The following is a 23,614-nucleotide window of genomic DNA, read 5'->3' on the forward strand; positions in this document are numbered from 1 at the left end:
ATTTGGAGGGAATTTTCTTGAATTTTTTGGATATTGGTGGAGATTTTGTGAGATGCTGCAGGAATGTGGTTGGGTTTTGAGAAGATTTAGGGATTTTTGTGGGATATTGGTGGAATTTTCAGCAGCTTTCAAGTATTTTGTGAGAGTCTTCTTGAATTTTGTGGAAATTTCCGGAGATTTTGTGAGATGGTTCTGCAATTTTGTGGGATTTTTGTGGGATTTGGAGGAGACGAATAATTTTTAGGTATTTTTCCTACATGTTTTGGAAATTGGTGGAGATTTTGTGTGATGTTGCAGGAATTTGGTTGGGTTTTGAGAATATTTATGGAATTTTGTGGGATTTTTGTGGAATTTTGTGGGATTTCTCTTGAATTTTGTGGGATTTGGAGGAGACTTGAAGAATTTGGAGGGAATTTTCTTGAATTTTTTGGATATTGGTGGAGATTTTGTGAGATGCTGCAGGAATGTTGTTGGGTTTTGAGAAGATTTAGGGATTTTTGTGGGATTTTCGTGGAATTTTCAGCAGCTTTCAAGTATTTTGTGAGAGTCTTCTTGAATTTTGTGGAAATTTCCGGAGATTTTGTGAGATGTTGCAGGAATTTTGTGGGATTTTTGTGGAATTTTGAAGAATTCTCTTGAATTTTGTGGGATTTGGAGGAGACTTGAAGAAGTTGGAGGGATTTTTCCTAAATGTTGTGGAAATTGGTGGAGATTTTGTGAGATGTTTCAGGAATTTGTTTGGATTTTGAGAAGATGTAGGGAATTTTGTGGCATTTTCGTGGAATTTTGAGGATTTCTCTTGAATTTTGTGGGATTTGGAGGAGACTTGAAGAATTTTGCGGGAATTTTCTTAGATTTTGTGGAAATTTGTTGAGATTTTGTGAGATGGTTCTGGAATTTGGTGGGATATTGAGGAAATTCAGTGAATTTGGAGGGAATTTTCTTGAATTTTGTGGAAATTTCCGGAGATTTTGTGGGATGTTGCAGGAATGTGGTTGGGGTTTGAGAAGATGTAGGGAATTTTGTGGCATTTTTCTGGAATTTTGAGGGGCTTTCAAGAACTTTGTGAGAGTTTTCTTGAATTTAGTGGAAATTTGTTGAGATTTTGTGAGATGGTTCTGGAATTTGGTGGGATTTTTGTGGGATTTTGAGGATTTGTCTTGAATTTTGTGGGATTTGGACGAGACTTGAAGAATTTGGAGGGAATTTTCTTGAATTTTTTGGATATTGGTGGAGATTTTGTGAGATGCTGCAGGAATGTGGTTGGGTTTTGAGAAGATTTAGGGATTTTTGTGGGATATTGGTGGAATTTTCAGCAGCTTTCAAGTATTTTGTGAGAGTCTTCTTGAATTTTGTGGAAATTGTTGGAGATTTTGTGAGATGGTTCTGCAATTTTGTGGGATTTTTGTGGGATTTGGAGGAGACGAATAATTTTTAGGTATTTTTCCTAAATGTTGTGGAAATTGGTGGAGATTTTGTGAGATGTTGCAGGAATTTGGTTGGGTTTTGAGAAGATTTATGGAATTTTGTGGGATTTTTGTGGAATTTTGTGGGATTTCTCTTGAATTTTGTGGGATTTGGAGGAGACTTGAAGAATTTGGAGGGAATTTTCTTGAATTTTTTGGATATTGGTGGAGATTTTGTGAGATGCTGCAGGAATTTGTTTGGGTTTTGAGAAGATTTAGGGATTTTTGTGGCACTTCCCAGGAATTTTGTAGGATTTTTCTGAAATTCTGTGGGATTCTGAACAGAGTTGAAGAATTTTGAGGAATTTTTCTTAGATTTTTTGGATACTTGTGGTGGTTTTGTGTGATTTTTGTGGAATTTTGTGGGATATTGAGGCGATTTAGGGATCTTGAGGGATTTTTCATGTATTTTGTGGGAATTTGTGGAGATTTGGTGGGATTTTTCCAGAATTTGGTCGTGTTTTGAGAAGATTTAGGGAATTTTGTGTGATTTTGTGGGATCCAACGGATGTTTTGTGGGATGTTCCTGTGAATTGGTATGGTTTTGAGAAGATTTAGGGAATTTTGTGGGACTTCTCTGGAATTTTGTAAGGTTTTTCAAGGACTTTTTGGGATTCTGAATGGACTTGAAGAATTTTGAGGAATTTTTCTTAGATTGTGTGGAAACTTGTGGTGGTTTTGTGTGATTTTTTTGGAATTTTGTGGGATATTGAGGAGATTTAGGGAATTTTGTGACATGTTCCTGGAATTTTGTGTGGTTTTAAGGGGATTTAGGGAATTTTCTGGGATTTTTCTTGAATTGTATGGAAACTTGTGTAGATTTTGCGGGGTGTTTCTGGAACTTTTCAAGGTTTTGAGAAGATTTTAGGATTTTTGGGGGATTTTTCAGGATTTTTGTGGATTTGTCTGGAATTCTGTGGGATTCTGAACAGACTTGAAGAATTTTGAGGATTTTTTTTTAGATTTTTTGGGAATTTGTGGAGATTCTGTGGGATTTTTGTGGAATTTGGTGGGCCTTTTCAAGGACTTTGTGTGGTTTTGAGGAGAGTTGAAGTATTTTGAGGAATTTTTCTTAGATTTTGTGGAAACTTGTGGAGGTTTAGTGTGATTTTTGTGGAATTTTGTGGGATATTGAAGCGATTTAGGGATCTTGAGGGATTTTTCATGTATTTTGTGGGAATTTGTGGAGATTTGGTATGATTTTTTCTAGATTTTGGTCTTGTTTTGAGAAGATTTAGGGAATTTTGTGGGATGTTCTGGGAATTGGTGGAGATTTTGTGACGCATTCTTATCATTCCATTGGTGATTGTGTTGACTGTCCAGATACGTTTTAGGGATGATCCATGGCTGTCGTCTTCCCAACAGGGTAATCTTCTTTCACAGTAAAGGTTTTAGATTTAAATGTAGCTTTCGAAATGGCACAAGTCTGCCGCCACTCACATTATGGTCCAAGCACAACTTCCTTTCCAGGGTTTTGTGTGGCTCAGAAGCCATCTATGCTTGTTGCTGAATTGATAAGAGCTTTGTAACAGTAAAATATTTTACCCAGCCACTACTTCCACCACAAAAAACCAACCAAACAAAAAGAATAGACATCTTGACTTGTTGTGTAGGTCATGATGCAGAAAATTGGTCAAAGATTATTTCGGGGGGGAAAAAAAGGGTGATGTGCTGCTTATGGTAATTTAAAAAACTTACGGACTTCAGTGCTAAAAATTAGAATCTAGGCCTTTGAGGAGATTTATTTGTTCTTGCAATTTTCCTTGTTGAATGGAGTTGACTAAGATATTTGAGATGTTTTTTCACTGTATTGCATCAAAGCAATTGAAATAAGCATCTGAAATGTAGTTTTTATGTCTGAACAGACCAGCCTTTTCAAATACTGGCTTTATAATCCTGACCTGAAAGAATGTGCTTCAGACAAAACCAACCAAGATGAGCTTAACGCTCTGATGCTAGGAAAAAAACCCTCAACTAAACAAATCTCTAATCACTTTTTTTAATATGAAAAATAAAACTTGGTTGAAGATTCTGTTACTTAAAGTAGGTGATAGTGTTCAGTAGTGTGAAATCTGACCTTCAATTTTTCATGTCCTTTTCTCTTTTTTTCTGCTATGAAAACCCCTCTAAGTCACACATGTTCATTTGTTACATCATTGATACTTGTGGTACCTACTGCATTAGTTACTGCATACTAGAATATGATTTGTGGTTTATAGAATCTTTGCCCAGTCCTCAGGAGGTCTCCTGGCAGATCTCTTGTGCCCTCTTGCAAGACATTTATACTATTCCTAGAAGCCCAGGACAAATTCCACTTACACTGTTCTTAATTGGATTAATAGATGTTGATTAAGGAAGGAACAACCTAGATAAATTATATTGGGGAAAAATACAGTCTTGGAAGGATTCTTAAAGGTTGCATTGCATTCTGCTTAAGTTGATGGGGCAAGGTTAGATTTGATTTTCATTCAGGTGTTGACTCTGGTTCATGGAAGGGTCACCAGTCTAAATATCACACGGCCTGTCAGCAATGACTTCAGCTGTTGTGTACATTTGTCTTTGTTTATTCAACCCTAAAATATCTAAATCCTCTGAGAAATTGAAGAATGTTATCACATGACTGAGTTTCTTGTCAAACTGAAACACAGAAAAGCTTTACATTTAAGATAAATGGGTCTCAGGTTCTGACAGAGGAAGTGGTTTTAAATGATAATGCACATCCATGAAATAGGCAGCAGTGTATCATTAGGTTTAGAGTAGTTACTTAAGTCCACTACAAATAAGATTGTTTTAAAAGGGAAGATTAAACCTGAGCCACATCCTCTGTGGGAAGGTGTGTATGTATGTGTATATATATATATATATATATATATATATACACACACCTTCAAAGGAATATATATATCCTCCCTTTGAAAGAGAGTACCGTGAATTTAGGGTTCCAACTAGTCTCTAACAGTTGTGGTGGTTTTGTTTTACTGTTTGCTGGTTTGGTTTTTTGGGGGGGTTGTTTGTTTCTAAATGGTTATGCATTGTTGCAGGGTATTTTCCTAGGAATTTAAAGAACATGTGGATGTTCAGTTTGTACAAATAACCAGTGGTGGTTTGCAGTGACCCATTTTGGAAATACATTGCTTTTGGCATCTCCTAGCTTAGGGAAGACAAATGCATAGGAACTATTTCTGTAGTATTTATTCTGAAACATGTAATCAGCTGATGCAACCAAATTTGAACAAATGCTCAAGAAAAAGGAGTGATTATCTTACTTGTTATAAAACAAATTATACTATTTTAAGAACTTTAAGTCTGATTTCAAAGCAATGATATATAGTATAAGCCATAAACAAAAATAGGTTTCTACCTGTAAATCCCTGAAGCATTAACACATAAACTTTTTAATTAACAAGAATTTTGTAGTTCTTGGCATATAAATAGAATTAAAATCTCCATGCAAATGCTCTTTATGTTGCCTTGCCTCCGTGTTAATACCATACCAGTAATCACACAGGTGGAATGTAATGGTAATGTGAAGCTGAATAACACATACTGTGAAATGAAAGCAAGGGATGCTTCACTAATGCTGACTTTCATGTGCATGGTATGAACATATGGTTGAGTGTGGAAGAGAATGAAATAGCTGTTAGTGTTATGGTGGGATTTGTTTTCCATACTTAGGATAATCTACTGATCTCGCACTGGTTTTTTTATATCGCTAAAGGTTTGTAGAGAGAGAATCAAATCTGTGAAATCAACCTATGTGAGCTTGTGATCCTGGTGACACAGCCATTTCATATTGAGCTTGTTGCAGCTGCCACCAATCCTACTTATGAACAGAAATCTTCTGGAATCTTCACCTGATCATTTCACCTGATACCTGGTTTATGAAGACTGAGATACTGTTGAATGTCTTGTCGTGCTAACTCGGAAAAAAATGTACCGTGTATAGTATATTATGTCTAAAAGTGAAATTAAAGCTCTTAGTGAAGATGCTATTTTAATTTTCAGGTTCGCTGGATGATGTACTGGATTGTGTGTGCTCTTTATATAGTTACTGAAACGATAACTGACCTAACAGTCTCTTGGTAAGACCCTGCTTTTTATGAACTGTAGAGGAAACTATATTTGTTTCTGATGTTTTTGGAGTTGTATTGATTTATTTTATATAAAGAAGTCACGTTAATTTAATAGCCCATTTTACAGGAAAAGATCTTGGTGCATAGATGAACAGCATCTGCTTTCAAATTTGCTATACACTGTTACTTGAAGTAGGGATTATAACATTTCTAGCTCCACTGTAGAAACTGAATACGAGAATGAAACTCTTATAAGGATGGCCTAGAATTTCTCTGTGTAGGAATATATAATGAAAAACAAGCATATTAACTGTTTTGATTGCTTAAATGACAGTCCATAAATCCGTAACTCATTTAATTTCTGTCTGATGTAACTTCTTGTATTTGAAGAATCCTAAATGCTAATATAATTGTGGTTTTTTAATAGATCTCTTTATAAAGATTAGTTACTGTGCATTTTCTACTGCAGTTGTTAATTTTGTGCAACCTTTAACTTGTCTGTAGCTTTCCACTGTACTATGAATTGAAGATAGCTTTTGTTACCTGGCTCCTTTCCCCATATACTAGAGGGACAAGTTTAATCTACAGAAAATTCCTCCACCCACTGCTTTCTTCTAAAGAAAGGGTAAGAAATAACTTCTCAGATTTTTAATGCCTAATATGGAAACAACATGTGCTGAAATAAAAGCTGTTGCTAGATACAGTATAAGAGCAGAGCAGCTTGTTACTGTATTGCCAGGCAGCATGAATTTGGACTAGCGGAAGCAAGTGCACATGATTGTCCATGTCTATGCTTTTGTTTAACTTGCCTGAGCAGACCAGGTCCTGCTTCCTATTAACATGAGAGTTTCGTGTGCCCTGCTCTACTTGATGCACTCTGAGGAGCCCAGTTAAGTGGAAGTGATGCAGTTTAACTTTCTACTGCAAGCATGTGAATGTATGAACACAGCTTTACTAAAAGCTGTTAATGTTAACATTTTTTTCTAGCATAAATGAGGAATAACACTCCTCAGGATGATTGACATCAATGACTTTTTTTGGTTCGCAAACTGACAAGAGGAGAGACTTGTTTAAAGGGTAAACCAGTCTGCAGCAGTAAATACCCAAACATAAAAATAGCCAGAAGATGGTTTGCTTTAATCAAAGTATGACAGGGACACAGCTCTGCTTAGCTCTTTTTCAGCATCCTGTTTGGATGAGGGGAAAGAGCAATTAGCAAAGGTCTGAAGACAAGCACTGAGAAACCTCACACTACAGAAAAGAGCATTCCTGAAGGTCAGTGCTAGGCTTGGCCTTTATTAGGTAAAGCAGGTAGTAAGATTGTCACTGATAGGAACAGAGCAAGTATCTTGACATTCTGAATGTTGTGCAATAAACAACTTGCAACTTTGTGAGCTAGAGGGATACTTCCCTGTACTCTCCAAACTATTGGGAAGTACCTTGCAGTCTTTATCTTCAACTCCAGGCATTTACCAGAGCTGGAGATAAATGTCGTAACTGTTTTGTCCTTGGTACTTAACTATTTCAAAGCTGTGGGTTTGGAAGTTCTTTGCAAGTTGACTCTACCTTTCTAGGGAGCTGACTGAGTTCTTCATGTAAGATGATGTTATTTCTTGAAATGCATGATATTTCTTGAAGAACTTCTGTCCAACAAGTTAAGCTTACACTCTCTAAGGAACATTTTGCAACGTTTCTGAGCTGTACTGAAGTGATGTACTTTATCTTCTTGTTTGACCACATATAATAATTTTTTTAATGAGAGAGTTGTAATGAATAAAACACCTGTATACAAAGATATATCCCATTAAATATTTTCTTAAATATTTTTCTGTCTTCCTTTACTGATGGGAAAATAATACTGTGGGGTAACTTTGCTCTCTTATGAACAGCACTCTAAAATTTAAATACGTTTTTCTTTTAGGAGATTGATGAGTACATTGTCCAAGCCAAAGAAAGAGGCTATGAGGCCATGGTGAATTTTGGAAGGCAGGAGTTGAATTTGGCAGCAACTGCTGCAGTGACAGCAGCTGTAAAGGTAAGTTTCTGCTTGCATTAATTGCTTTTGAGCTTGATATCAGTGTCATTGCACTGGGGATTTACCACTCTTATATAAAAAAGATAAATTCTGCAAGTGTATTGAAATCCTGGGACACAATTCAAGGCTTGCAGCCCTCTTCTCATAGTACGTTTGTTGTTTTTTTGTTTAAGATGGCTTGCAGTTATTTCTTGGATTATGAGGATCAATTTACTCTAAATTCAAAAGTTACCATTCAGTTTTCTGTGCAGGCTTTTAACATAGATGTCCATTGTTTCTTTTCTGTCTGTGTTGTGCTTTCTTACTGGTAAACAAACTTTTTAAAGGACTTCTGGCTTTTCTGCTGTTTTTCTCCAATCATCCTGAGGTAATGCCACATAATGAATTTAGGCATGAAGGACTACTACCATCGATAAAAATTATCTTGACACAATTAACCTGTTTGCAACTTGAGTGAATTATTAAATTATTATGCTAAGCATAAGCCTGCCTATTGGTGTTTAGAATACATTTTCTTTGCCATGGATTTGCCATTAAATTATGAAGTAATCTGTCATTTTTTCTAGATTACCTTCCCGCAAAAATTCACTACCTTTAATATTTCAGACGGCTCTGGGTCTAGAAAGACAAAATACAGGCTAATATGTAAGATTGTAACCAATTTGTGCACCACTGAAGGGAATATACTTCAGACCATGTGTATCCTACCTAATAGTAATTCAAACCAAAACACACACACACACACACACGCACACACACAAAAAAAAAGAAAAAAAGAAAAAATAAAAGGTATAGAGAGAAAAAGTTGTATGTCCAAGTGAAATCACAGGTTTAAGGCAATCATGATTAATTTCTTCCTGGGAATAAATGGAACCATTGTGCTCATAGTAACAGCACTGAAAACCTGAACACTGTCTGTAGATAACAGAAAACAACGAAGAGATCCCTGCCTGTCAAAGTCGAGTATGTACAGCTGGCATTAACTTAAATGTCTGGGCTTCTATGTGAACTTTCTGCATTAGAAATAAAAGACATTCCTAAAAACTACACTTTTACGTGCTACCTCAAAAAGCTTTGGAAAAGTAGTCGTGTATATCTTGTTTGCTCATTTTCTCTGTTCTTAAAGATGCATGTGGCTGGTATAGCATTGTAACTTTTTGTTTTAAAATATGGTCATAATGAGCCTAAAATACTGAGAAAGTGATTGCATTTGATCACTGTGGGTTTCTTCTTCATTATTCAAATTCTTAATAATGCCTTAAGACATGAAATAATTTTGAATGCAATAGAATGCACCACCAAAGGAATTAAAGTATCCAGAGTGAAAATAGGTTATTTAAACAAGCCAAGGAAACCCAACAAGCAAACACCCAAAGTGCTCTATGGGGAAATCAAGTTTAATTGCTAAATGCTAAAATTCAAGTTCTTTGCATTACAAATTTATTAGAAGAAGCGCCTGTAAGGATTCCTAGGATTTGTGTGTGTTCTTCATGTTTGGCTATGGTTGGATATTTCTGTGGTAACTTTTAGGGTGTAACTGAAGTACTGTAAAATAAATAACACCAATATCTCCTCAATCTTTTCTGAAATAATGAATAACTTTTTCTGAAATGTCTATGTTTAGACTTCATTGCTATTCAGCTGTGACTCGCAAGATGCCTGCTCTTTTTGTTAAAACTTGTTAAACACGCTCATGAATATTTGTACAGAATTAGTTCAGTGCAGATCAGATGCTTGCGAAAAAAAACCACCACAATACCAAGACCTAAAATAGGCACGATTTTTAAACAGATGAAAGAGAAGACTCACTGAAAAAAAAATAAATAAAATCTTTATTTTGGCATGTTAAGCCTCTTATGTTTGTCATTCCAAAATGCTGAGCATGCCTGCTTCATGCAAGCAAATGGACACAATGCATGCGTTCTTGATTTTGTTCCCTGTTTTTCAAGAGTTAACTGCTGCCTCTAGCAGGTGAAATTATTATCCCTTCACCAAGAGCTGGTGGAGCATGCTATATGATTTCAGGAATTGAATTGAAGTAGTGGGATCAGGACACACTTTCACCACTATTCTTTTTTTTTTTTTTTTTTAAATAGAGCACACATACTTATTCTGACATAGCAGATCTCAAATTAGGAGAGGGGGAGAGGCTAAACATGTGCAAGATTAAACCTATGTCAAAAGACACTAAAGTGTCCAAGAAAACTGCTTATAGTGACTTTAGGAGGGTGTTAAAAATGGCTTGGAAACTTACTGAAATATTTTGAATATCAAATGTGGAAGAGAGTGATTTTCTTCAAGGGTTGTCAAAGGAATAGGGGATTACCATTAAAAGGTAATGCTGGCTCTGTTAGGGAGGTTGGAGCAGCCAGCCAGGTGAGTCTACTGAAATTTGACATAGATTTAAACCCTCTCCCCTATAGTTAAATTTAAATGTATTTGGCAAGAGTATTGACTTATAGCTTACATTCTCATACTGTATTTTTAGCTGGTACTAGTTAGCCACTGGTCATATAAAATGTAGTGTTTCAAAACCTACTAAATACATGAGCAAAATAGTGTTAAATAAGCATGTCAGAAAACAAATCTTTGTGAAATCCTGATTTCAGGAAATTTAGAGATGATAGTCTGTGCTGAATTTGTATATAAGGAAATTTTTATTAGTTAAGGAATCAAAAACAAGATACCTCAATAGCTCAGTTGTTTATGGATTTGGGGGAATTATATTCACAGCGCTTAGGTTCCAGTGCTACATCTCATACTTGGATACATCTCATACTCCTCTGTTTTTCAGGTCTTCTGAGATGATGGTTACCTCTGTGTTTCAATTTCTGCCAACCCATGCATTCAGATTTCTTGAGCTACTAGTGAAATCTGGTGTCTTTATCATTATGAGCAGGGGGACTGCTAATTAAGCTGTGAAATACTCGGGGGGTATTTCACAGCTTATGGGGTTACACAAATAGTGTTAATTTGTAAAGTGTTATTGGTGATGATAATATGTTTTGAGGGCTGTGTTTTCTGAATGTGTTCTAGTCATCCTGAATCTGCTGCCCTTTTGCTAATTGACTGTTATTCTCCTGGCCTTGCTCACACTTCCCCTTGTTCTCACTCAGGACATGGCAGAGGAAGGAGGTATCTTGCAGCCAGCTGTGGCACACAGCCAGTATCACTATGGGGAGCAGTACTGCTTTCATCCTCCTCCCTGCTGGGACAGCCTGTCATGCTGCAGAGGTTATTCACGGGACAGGAGTCCCTCTCCACGTTGAGAGGGAACAGAAGTCATTCCCTGTCAGCTTGGATTGGATCAGGGAGAGAAGAGCTGAGAATGTGGGTACTGCATGCTGTAGAGTCCATTGAGAACTCGTCCAAGGGAGGCAGGCAGCTTCTGTCAGTGATCCCGGCCAGTGGGGGGTGCAAGTCCAATTTAAAGAACAAAGAGTCCCTGAGGCAGACAAAGTGGTGTTTGTTTACTTCCCTGGGTTAAGCATACAGACTGTAAAAGCACATGCTCAATAACAGAATAGAAAATGTAATTTCATTTATGAGGGTCAGCTGATGAGACTGCATACTAATAACATACCAGAGGCTGAGTAGACTTGAAAGGAGACCCTTAAATAGGCTTTATTTATTTTTAAAAATTGATTTAAAAACATATTATGACTTTAATTGGTCACATTGGTCACTGTTAATGAATGTGGACTCCAAAAAATGGTTAGTATGTTTTAGGAAATGCTATTGAATAATGAAGAAAAATCATTCTCAAAGACTTGCATTTTCTTTAAGACAACACACAGACTTCACAGTTCATCCCTCTTCAGTGTTTGCATACATAGAAATTTCAGTGCTAAGTTGTGTGATTTTTTTAAAATTTTTTTTTTCTTCCCCTGGCATTGTAAATATATGTGTCTCAATCTTTTATGCTGTAATTTAGTCACCAGCCTCTGGCCTGAGTGCAACCTAATGTATACCTTCCTTACTGGCAGGAACTGTCAGTATAACTGGCCACCAGTGGTAACTGCTCTGCCATCTTCTCCTGAGCAGCATCTTGGAGTGTGTATATCTGCGGAGAGCTGGCAGCTTCTGCCATATCCATGGCATGGGAGTGGAAGCAGGAGGTCCTCTTCTGCTCCACCTACAACTGAATTTCAGTTTTTAGGGCAAACATGTTGCTTTCAAGCTGTAACTCTGACCTTTCAAACAAAATATCAAAGCTCTTAAAGCATTATTTTAAATGTCAATGTTACTCTCACATTTCCTGCAGTGGAGAACATTTAATCACACATTTCCTGCAGTAGGAAAGAATTTAATATTTTTCAGCCAGACTTTTATCCTAAGCTGATAGTAATCCAGATCTTCACAGAACGCTTTGCTTCAGCAGAAAGCAATTAACAGCTGCTTTTGAGCGTGGGGGTGGAAGAATCTTAAGTCTTACATGCAGTGTAAGCACAGTGATATGTACACTCCCACAGAACACCTTGAATTTGTCCTTCAGTCTATGCAGTGGAGTTAAAGTAGATATCAATCTTGATTTGGCTAGACTGGATGTTCCCAGGGGTGGGATAGAGACTGGAGGCACTGTAGGGAGTATCTATATAGGGTTAGTATGTGTGATGGGGACTGTCCGGTTGTTGTGCAACTCCCACTCCTACTGTGACTCTCAGGCATGTGTACTGCATCTTTATTTGTATACATATCCTTTCAAACTTCTCAATGCTTTCTGTGTGTAACTGTGTGTAACTTGAGTAAAACTTTCCATCTTGGCAAGTAGTTCTGAAACGAAGGGCCCATTTACGTCCTCTCTGAGGCGCCACAGGAGCTCCAGCTCAACCATGCAGTTTGGTTAAGGGCACAATGTTATTTTATGGCACATCCTTGACTTTTTTTTTCCCTTTGAAAAACAAAATTCTGTATCCAAAAGCTTCACTGGAAAATAGGGTTGAATGTTCCTAGCTTGGATCTAGTCCTTTATCTACAGTGGAATAAGAACTACAGGCTTGTAATGTGAATTCTTAGTATTTTAGTTGTTATGTTTAGTTGCTATACAATTTCCAAATGTCTTTTTGTAGTATATCACATGATGAATGAACTTTCTGGGCAACTAAACAAGTGTCTTTCTATACTTCTGCTGCTGGCCAAAACCAGCTTCTGTCACTATTTTAAGTAGACTCTTCACATTTGGTGAGTGGAATTGTGCTGAATTTGTATGGATTCTGCTGTGAACCAACTAGGCCCATTTTACATATTCACCAGCATTCAGTGACTGAGACTTAAGTCCTCTTCAAGCATTGGACATGGACTGATGAACAGTCTTCATACTATAGCAGAGTAATGTATATACTGTAAGCTGTTACTTGTCAAAAGAAGCAGTTCTTTCTCCAGTCCTCTTCTCCATGTCCTAGCAGCTGGTAAAGTATAGCTGGTTCCTGATGTATTTTACTTGAAATGCTTTTCAGTGCAAGAAGTGGAGTAGTGGAAGGGCAGGATTTTTTCTGCCTTAGGAGGAACCTTAGGAGACCTGTCTTAAGCCATTTTGGGGAAATCAATTTGACTTCATAATTTCTATAACCTTTAATACAGACACTGTACAGCATTCATAGGGCATTTTTAACTCAAAGGCAAGCTGTACTTAAGTTTTTGAGAACTGAGTAATCATACAAGTTTGTAGAAAGAGAGAGAAAAGTTAAGGCTCCTACTTCTCTCACAAGAAACCTTTTCTTTGTTATTGTTTGGTGACAATGTATGAATGGTGGAGTAAGAATTATAATAGGTTTCTTGTGCTTAAATAGCACTCTGTTCACTATGTTAATTTTATATACTGTACTAATAGCTAGTCATTAGAAAATTAAAATTAGGTTTCAGCCACTTTTCCCTCCTGCCCTTTGGTACCCAAGCAAACTCAAATAGCTTTCATTCAATTGTCTCTTCACTTTACATGGCTATTCTTAGCATGGAATAATTCAGTATGCTGGTCTACCAATGGCAAACAGTTGTTGTCATAAGTGCGGGAACAAACGGCTGTGGCCTGCAACACCAGAATTGCCTTCTGCTGGTGCTGTTGCAGAAAAAGTTGTATGGAATTGTACCCAGGTTTCTGCTCCTGCTAGCTAACATGCTGATCAAACAAAGAATTTTACTTAAAATCTTCATTTGTAAGAATGAAATTAACTATTTTAACACTTGCTTGAAGTGGAATTCATGCACAGGCTTGTTAACCTTTCCCTAAAATGGTTATTTTTTGCCTTCTGCCAGAGAGGGAAGAATAAGGTGTTATTTTAACATGACTTTGAGTACTTTACTCGTGGTCATATTCTTTTAGTTGCTTGTGTAATAAATTAATCTTTAATGCTTTAGTAGTAACATCATCTAATGTAAGATGAAAGAGCTGCTGGATGACCTTTCTTTCCAACAGGGAAATTTCCATATGTTCCATACAGAAAAGAAGTGAAGACAATTGGAGAAGGAATACTTAATGTTCATATGTGATTAACTATTCTCCTGTGTAGCATTCGATTTTGCATTGGTATTATGTCAGTGAAGCTATACTAGTAAGAGAACTTGCTATCCTGTAGTCCAGACTGGACCTCTTTGGTTTGTAGTTTCAAGTTTCTGTCAACTGGAGCTCCTTTTGTAGTGCTGCCAGTTTCTCAGTTATTTGAATTAATGTTACAGATTGTATTTTTAACATGTTTCTCCTTCACTTTATTCAGATTTGTGGAGGATAAAATATAAAATAGCAGAAGAAAACTATCTTCAACCATACTCTTTAAAATGCAGGTGTTACTGTCATGCTACCTTGAGCTGCTATGCTTGAAGTTAACATTTCTGATGTGTGTTTCTTTTAAACACTTGCCCTCGCCCACGTCTTTATTTGCTCTGATTAAAGGAGTGAAGTGCAGCATTTGTAATTAAGCTGCTAGCATGTGTAACTTTGTCATCTGCAAGCAATGTACAGTTAAGCATGGGTAAAAGTAATACCTAAATCAGATGTAAAGCAGCTGCATGTGTATGTTCAATGTATTTTGTTGTGCAGCAAGGAAGCATGGGCTTAAACATCTTAACCCAAGCTGAGCAGCAAAGTTAAACCTCTGCCTGGTTTCCAAAGATACTGTTGTTGTATTTCAGAGCCAAGGTGCAATAACTGAGAAACTGAGAAGTTTCAGTATGCATGATTTGACTGCTATACAAGGAGATGAGTCTGTTGGACAGAGACCTTATCAGACATTGCCAGAAGCTAAAAAGAAAACCAGAGCCTCTGCAAGTGAATCTTCAGGTATGTATCTTTTCTTTTCCCTGCCTAAAAGAACAATTCACCCAAAGCAAAAGTGGAAGAGCAGAAATGCATTTACCCTCTTTCTAAATGGAAAAGGCCTCAAAGAACTCCAGTAGACTTAAACAGAGTACACTCAAAGTAAATTATGGCAGTTCAATTCTTCCTGAATGACTTTCTTCTCTCATCCACTCCCAGTGTAATCACACTGTATTCATTACTCCTGTCATTGCCAATTGGCAACAAGAACTTATTACCAAAGTAAAACTTAATTGGAAGTCAAACGTTATATGATTAAGTAGTGTTTCTGTGACAAATGTAAAAGAAGTTAAACATGAAAACATATGGAAGCTCAGTAAATAAAAGAGAAAATTAATAGAAATTACTTCACCAGGTGTCCTGGGGTGACTTTATGATACTAGTATTCCCAATCTCCTGCTTTATAGATTAAGTTCTTCACCTTTAATATTAGCTTTGAGAGCCAGGGAAGTTAAAACTGCTGGAGGCTGATGGGAGTTTTTTCTCCGACCAATAACTAGCTATTTCTGAGAACTGACAGTGGTTTTGACCATTGAAAAGTGAAATCAACCTGTGAACACCTACTTTAAGACCTAAACCCGAGAATTTCTTGTTCTCTTTGGTTTCTGGCTTTTGAAGAAGTAACAGGTTCCGGCTCAGCCTCCTCCTCCACCACAGCAGGCCAGACAAGGTCGCGGAGGGGAGTGGCGGGGAGGTGAGCAGGCCCAGGCCGGATCAGGCCAGTTCCCCTGGCTCGGTTGCAGTTTCTGCCACTGCTGAGTTTTACCAGAGACTGCCAAGTAAGGAGAGGCCATCGCAGACATCTCTAGCCACCGCTCTGGCAGAGATAAGAGAACCACCTACCAGGCCTGGGCAAGATTTTAACCCTTTCATTACCCAGATGAGACTTGCAGATTAATCCTTTTTTCCAGAGAGAGAAAGTGATCAGCATGTAAAAGAGACCCTATAAACTATCAAAGATAGTGAAGAAAGGAATTAAGCCTCAGAGGAGGTAGAGAAAGAAGAAGATGCTTTAATAAGCTGAAATATTTTTCTGTTAAAGCTATGGAGATGGACAGTAGTGTTCTGAAAAAAACTTTAATTCATGACAGTATATTGGGAGGAATGGAGTGTTTCAAAGTGAGGATTTTGAGCAAATGGTGAAGTGGTTGTGGTACTGTGAGATGCTGGAACAGAGGGGGAGAAGTAATAGTTGAAGATTTGCAGCCTTTAAGAGGCAAAGAGAACACTTCTGTTTCCAGAGTAGCTCACAGAGACACATGAAGAGAACTTTTGCCTTTGAATAACTCAGCCTTAAAAATGACATCCCTAGACTCATTTGACGCATAACACACCTCAGAGTGATGTGAAGCGAGAGGAGAGAACCGATGGCAGAATTTCCAGGCAGCTGGCATCAGAGCTATAAAAGAAAGCTATAAAAGAAATAGTTTTCTTGTGAGAAACTCCATAGGTAGCAGAAGAAGACTTCTGTTTCTCTGCAAAGACTGATGAAAAGACTCTAGCAAGAATTGGGACTGTTTTAAACAAAAGAGTTCTTTTTGTCTCTATGTTGTCATGTGAACAAGGGAATGGTTGGGTAGTGAGCCAGAAAAGGGTTGTTCTGGAGGTTTTATTCTGGTTTCTTATTCTTGTAGTTTTTGTTAATAAACCTTCTTTATTCCTTTTAAGTTTTAAGCCTGTTTTGCTCTTGTTCTAGTCCACATCTCGCAGCAAGAAATAAGTAAGTTTTCTAGTGATTTTTTAGTTACTGCTTTAAAACCACAACACCAGGTTTGTAGTAATAGATCAAAATGTAAAATTGTATATGGTGATACGAATAATAAAGGCATCAAGTTGTCATAATAGACTGATGTCTATTAACACTCAGACGATGGTGTGTGGTGATCAATATATGGTCTTGTTGAAAGATAGTATTATTTCATTATTATGTTACATATACTGTTATTGTCATCATCACTTTGCCCTTGAGCTTGTGATGCTTGAAGGAAGGTTTTGCTGAAGGTCTGCTAACTACGTAATTTTTAAATAGCAAGACTGTGATGTATAGGAACTGCTGTTTCCCACAAAAGAAGTGGGTCTGGGCTATTTCTTTTCACCTAAGACTGTCATTCCTTCTCATCCCTCCATTTTGGGGATGGATAGCATTTGTGGGGTCCAAGGAATTTCATGAATAGTGTGCTAGCCCATTCTAAGGAATAGGTGACCAGCTGAAGGGACCTAATCTGAATTGGAGTTTCCAGAAGGTATCCTGTGCAGGGCAGAGTGAACTGGAGCCTCTGGCTAGAGAGAAAGCCAAGAATTCACAAAGAGCTGCACTAGAGATCATGTCACTGCAGCTGTTGTGCAGGATCTGTTCCTCAGTAAGAGAGCATTATTTACCTATCTGAAATAGCTTTAAAATGCTCTAATTTTTTTTAAAAAAATTCTTCAGTTTATACTATATAAATAATCACCGATTGTGAGATTCAATCTCAAATGTCAAAAAGCTTTCTTACAGCTAGTTGAACTTAATTAATCTTTTCTGGTCCTGGTCTCATCTAGCATACACCTCTCATGTTTTCTTTGAATTTTCTTCAGCATTAGGAACTTAAAAAAGATCAAAAGTACACATAGATTTAGGAACACTGTGTAGCAATATTCTCTTGTGCTGAGCTGGATCTTATTTTTTGTCTGGGCCAGGAGTTCTCTGCAAATTGATTTAAAAGGCCTAGCTGTAGGATGTGGATTGTAGGATGATGCTGAGCTGGCAGTGCTCTTGCTGTGAAAAAGGCAGATGGGATGCCGATGCATCAGGTATTACAAATGCAGATAAAAAAGTATTGGTGTCACTGCAAACACTGCTACTCTGAAACAGAGAAAGAGATGTGATTCAAATCTTCTGTGTTGAAAAAGATTAATTGAAACTGTACTGGAAGCAGAGACATGTTGCCTCTAAAATGGCAGAAGAGAATGACCGAATGTTTGTCTCAAGTAGCTGTGGAATGGATGATGTGATTCTAATTTCTAGGGAAAAAAATTGATGAAAAAAATTAGATAAGCCTAAATAAAATATTGGCTTAAGATAAAATGTACACAGGTCATTGATAAAATTTGGTTTAGAGTCTAAAAGGTGTTCCTGAGTGTTACCGCCAGTAGATTCTGGGATAAAAGGAGTGTTCAGTGGAGGAAGGAATCAGACTGGATTTGGTAGCTTTGCGATAGGTCTGTGGTGGAGATTCGGGGCTGTTGGACCCCAAGGAGCTTTCGGAGTGTATTTTTAAGCAGTTAGTGCCCTCTAGTGAGAGTCTTCGGTAATAATCTTGGTCCTGGTTTTGTAGTATGTTAACAACTCTTAACAGTACTTTGGTGTGTTACCGAAATGAAAGAAGCTTTGGTATTAAAAATGCAGGAGGATGAGTGTATGAAGAAAGATCCTATGAATGCAAGTCATCAAATGGTTTGTATTGGGAGGGATCTTTAAAGGCTTATTATAAGTGTAACCACCTTCTCATGTGGATTGTGTCCTAAAATCTTAGGTACTTCTTTAGATATTAACTCAAGTTTTTGCAGTTCAGTGTAAAGCAGAAGATGTCAGCAAACTTGTGATTTCAGTCTTGACAACTGAAGAAGCACTGCATTACATACATGTGGAACCAAGTGGCAGGATTAGAAGCACCAAACTCGTGGCAAAGTAGATGTTTCTGTTTTGAAATAAGCACATCATCTAAAAGCATAAATCACGATAAAAATCGCTGCTTTCTTAGAAGTCAAAAAGTTACAGCTACTATTTTTTAAATATTTTTTTTCTAAAGATTAGAAAACCCCACTGGAAAAAAATCCTGGAGATGATAAAACAGATGAAGAGATGGAGGGGACACATTCGGAGGATGAAATGTTCGCTCCGAGAGGCCTTCGCAGAACTCAGAGTATGAAGTCTGTGAAAACTATTAAAGGCCGTGAAGAAGCAAGTATAATCCTGGTTAATTGAGTTTGTTCTTTCAGTGTATATTGGCATTATTCTTAGTGCAGAAATTTATTTTTATTTTTAATATTGGAGAAGTTGTCAACAATAACTGGGTTCCAGAATGCTAAATGGGGAAGAAAGCATGTGACAACAATATCTAAGTTTGGAGCTTTTGTAGTTTGATGTGTTTAGGGGAAATATATGTATGAAATTAATGAAGCAAGGAGCAAGGGAGAGGAGACGAAACAGACTCTGTATTTGAAATGCTAATTTTGGCACCACCAAGCCTAATTTCAGGAAGTGTTCGCCTTGAAAGGGGTATGGATAACAATAATATTATCTGTGTGTTGTGCACACTTAAACATCTGCTGTTTAATAGATAAAGAATATTCAGAATTTTTTAGTTGCCATAGACAAACAGCCTGACTCTTTGTGATCTACAAAGAGAAGATCCTACTTAGCATCCTAGTGCATGCATCACAAAATTTAAAGATACTCCAGTATAAATCTCTGTGAAGTCTCATAAAAGTTTTTGGGTCATTCCAGGAAAACAATTGATACTTACTCTTCTTGCCCAATTCTGTTGAAACTTTATCTTATTCAGTCATAGGTAGATTCTCTTAGTGAAACCGGGTGTCCAAAGCACATTGGAAGACATTTGCTAAATAGGATTAGTGGGGAGGTGAATCATATTTCCATTTCATGTGACTTAGTACTTCATTATAATTTTGTTTTTCCCCTCAGATACGATACGGATCACTAAAATACAGAGTAAAGAAGAGACCCGTTGTATACTTTTACGTGTACTGCACAATTCCTGCAAGAGCAACTGCTGTACTATAGTAACTTGAATTCAAGTGTTAAAGATCTGTGTACAATGCCTAGAATGAGTCTGTATGAACAGATATGGTAGGACTTGGTTTTGTGAGCCCAAGTGATCAGATAAAGTACTACTCTGTTTTTCTATAATTGTGTCATGTTTAGATTTAAATCTGGACAAGTTACAGCATGGATTTCAGCACTCCTTAAATAGGAGTAAAATGAGTAATAGGAAATACTCCTTTGCCAGAGGTATTGAACAGATTGAAATAATTGCAAATCAAATTGAATTAAGAGAAGCTGTAAGTATGTAGAGCTTGTGAAAATTGAACCATAGTGTCCCCAAGTTTACACTGTAAGATAAATATACTTGAAACATTTTTCTGAACTACAATTCCTGAAAAGGCCTTTGTGTAATTTTTAAATGTACAGTTTAAAGGACAGTGGGTGATGGTGGGAAAGGAAAAGGAAAGATGAGGTAGGTAGGATACATCCTTAACTTCATCATTTTGTGTCATATTGCCAAGCTTAGCAAACTGGGGTACATACAGCACTTTATGCAAAACTGTATAGTTTTGCACACTCTTAATGATTTACAACTGCACGCCATTTTAGTGACTTGCTACATAGGCTAGAGTTACATTTTGAATGCCAGCAATTCTTGTATTTCATGATATTTTTAAAATTCATCTTGATTCCTTAAGTACACTTAGGATGCTGTAGATATCTGCTACTAATGATATTATCAGGTGCCTTTCTATGTATTACCGGGCTGCGTAGGTTTTGTGGTTTTGGGGTTTTGGGTGGTTTTTTTTGTTTGTGGGTTGTTTTGTTCGTGTCTGTCTTCCTCCATCTAAAGAGATATAACATGATTTAAGTCAGATTTTGGTTAAAATTGTGGTAAGTAAAACTTGTAGCAATTCCAGTGATGCACCTCAGGGATCTTATCAGCCCATGAGCTGTGTGTTCAAGTCATGCTGCCGTAAAGTCATATATGATAGGTTAGTCAGGCCCTGGTTTAGTTTTGCTCTACATTGCTTTAAGAAAAAATATATTTTTATATATATGTACTTTAGAACATGTATGAGTGTATATTTCATACTATATGTGGATTCTAAGATGGTCTGTGTAGTACTTTTTTTTTTATTGCTAAAGTTATTACTAAAATATTTGCATATAAATAGCTTCTTCTAAAGATCTAGTTGATTTAGTGAATCATTTTATAACCTAGAATCCCATGGCATATCTACACAGAGATTAATTTTGAAATGACTTTCAATGCAGTGATTTGTCAAAATTACTTTTTTAGGTCACCTTTGGTATTATTTTCTGCAGTTCTGAGAATTAGACTGATTCTAATTTTCTGTGTGACTATATTTCTACTGTGGCTTTAGGGAGAAACAACCCATTTCTTGCAGATAGTACTTTATTATGTATCTTTGGGACAGACCTTGTGACTTGCCTCAAAGAGAACATAGCATGGATTCCTCATATCCTTCGATCTCTGACTTCAATCCTCAGACCTTCCCCCAGGTATTGACAATCATCTGCTGTTGGTGGTGTTGCTCTCTAGCTGTGGGAAATGTCTGCAAGCCATGTGCAAAGCTGTGCTCAAAATGCAACAGCACTTAGAGCATCTCTGAGGAACCTCGGTGCTTTAGTGAGAAGTCCCAGCAGGCCATGTGTGATTAGAAGGATGAAGTTTGCAATACTTTACTCAGAAACACAGTTTGATACCAGAAGACAGGAAGGCTGCTGTCTCTCAAATGAGTACAGTGCAAAACTCCCATCCCCTAAACAAAACTGTACCTAGTTATCCAGCTTTTCTAAGGAGCTGTAGGCAAGGAGTGATCAAGAAAAAACCTCCCTGGGAGTGTGGGACTTCTGCCCCAGGAGTGTTTGTGCTTCTCATCTGTTTCCCTGAGGCTTGTCTGTATGTTAAGGTACATAAGAAATTGAGGAACCTAGAGCTCTTGTATTTGCATCTCACCAGTCTCTGAATAGTAGACTAACCAGGGCCTGAGATGGACACTCTTACTGTATAGCTGAGCATTTGCTGACACATTTTTCTATAACTAATCATGCTTGTTTTACCAGCAAGCATTGCAAAAAAAGATCCTCTTTCTACAAGTCATAATCCTGCATGAAGGAGTAGGGTAAGCCATTTTTTCAGAATTACAGTTCCTGTTACAAGTTCATGTAGATCCTGTTTGGGGAGTTGTGTTTTTACCCCATCTCTAGGACTAGAGATCATTGAAGTATTTTAGGCTCTACCACACTCATGTCAGGAAGTTGCTCTATGTGTCTCTATGTACCTGAGGCTGTAACTTCTGGCAGACTTAACTTGCCAGCTCAGTAGTGATAAAGACTAAATAAACACTCCTCTATCTGGAACTTGCATGGAATTAGGAAAACTGGCAGTGTTATTAATATTCATTACTGTTTGCATAAAAATGTACTTCTTTCAGATCTTACATGACCAAATCTTCAATGTTTTCCTAGCTGTTGTCTTCATTCTAATAGCCAACTCTAAAAATATTTTCTTTTTATATCTCAGACTGATTTTGATCTTTGAATTCATCCTCAGACTTGTTCACTGGATTATCTTAATTTTTTTCCTCTTACTGTTCATTGTTAGCTGATGCTAACAATGCACACAATGGCATGATTAGCTTTCATCCCAGTGATACATAGTTCTCCTTACTGAATTTAGTTTAGTTTGGGTTTGAAATATTACAATCTTTTAACTTTAGTTACAGGAAATTTTCAAACTTTTCTTGCCTTAGCAACTGCAGAAGTCATCTGTCTAGCTCTTACAGGAAACTTCTTGAAAAAAATGTTAAAAATTGATGTTTATTATTCATTGTGGGTTTGGAATGTAAAATGTAGTTCATGCCAAATTATCTAATCTTCTGAAAAAAGTGTTTTCTGAGAACTGACTGACTGCCACCAACAGGACTGCTGGTGTACTTAAACAAAGACTTGGGGTTTAAAAGTGTTTTAAAGGAGAATATGTATTTCCATTTAAATCGTATAAAGGTTTGAAGCCTTTCCAAAATATATCTGAACTGACGGCTCTCTTAGCAAGAGCCTACTGTACTTCTAAAATACCCAGTCTGAGATGAGGATTAAACTGGTGGCCTCAGCTGCAAATAAGCTTAGGCTGGACTTTGATTACAATGTAATTGCCAATATTGCTAATTCCTTTGCTATGTGAAACTCACCAAATAATATCCAATATACATTTTGCAAAATATAATGAATTTTAAAATAGAAGGTAACTTAGTAAAAGAGAATGGTGGAGAAAATTCTGGGCGCATTCAACGTACTGTTCATGACAAAAATATGTTTTACTTTTGGTGTTGCTTTCATTAATGGGAAGTTGGTATTTTAAGGTATTTTTTCTACAAAAATGTATGTGCAAAGGCAATACTTTAACATTTTTCAAGAACTTATACTGTTAAATGCTACAAACCACAGAATATACATTTGGACTGAAGGTAGTAGCTTTAAAAAAATGCAATGTAAGCTTTAATTTTTATATTATAGTAATAACTTGCTGTCAACTTGTTTACATATTTGTAGGATGGAAACTTCATTATGCATTGACTTACCTTGATGCTGTCTTTAATAAATACTGCTTTGAGCAAGATGCAGTGGATATTTTATTATCTGAATTACTATTATAAACCTAGTCACTATGTAATCTGTATTCTGTTACTTATTATAATGGTTCAAACACAAAAACAATCTATCTGAAGTTTGGAGAAACTTTTAAAACTCGTTGAATTATGACTAAGCTACTCTTGATTTTCTGCCCCCAAGTTTGAAGCTGATTTAGGCTGAAATAAAATGTACCCTGCCAGAGGCAACTTGAACATACTATAGTGTCACCTGGTTTGATTAGGTGCTTGGTTCAGAGTGAATTAAAATTGAATTGCTCAATGTCCCAAAAGAGTGTAACTTCCT

The 23,614-nt window shown here is 36.9% G+C and overlaps 1 protein-coding gene across 1 annotated transcript in view; it reads left to right on the forward strand.

Annotated features, from left to right (window-relative positions):
* Positions 1–23,306, forward strand: part of LOC147654486 (receptor expression-enhancing protein 3-like) — a 53,333-nt gene extending 30,027 nt beyond the window's left edge. The window contains exons 2-8 of the mRNA XM_086883776.1: positions 2,790–2,832; positions 5,472–5,548; positions 6,044–6,164; positions 7,461–7,574; positions 14,700–14,847; positions 18,675–18,826; positions 19,571–23,306. Coding sequence (XP_086739902.1) covers positions 2,803–2,832; positions 5,472–5,548; positions 6,044–6,164; positions 7,461–7,574; positions 14,700–14,847; positions 18,675–18,679 — 495 coding nt within the window. The 5' untranslated portion in view covers positions 2,790–2,802 and the 3' untranslated portion in view covers positions 18,680–18,826; positions 19,571–23,306. The remainder of the gene's footprint in view (positions 1–2,789; positions 2,833–5,471; positions 5,549–6,043; positions 6,165–7,460; positions 7,575–14,699; positions 14,848–18,674; positions 18,827–19,570) is intronic.
* The last annotated feature ends 308 nt before the right edge of the window (positions 23,307–23,614 follow it).

Source organism: Cyanistes caeruleus, chromosome 3 (assembly GCF_971803275.1).
Source record: "Cyanistes caeruleus chromosome 3, bCyaCae1.hap1.1, whole genome shotgun sequence".
Lineage (NCBI taxonomy): Eukaryota > Metazoa > Chordata > Aves > Passeriformes > Paridae > Cyanistes > Cyanistes caeruleus.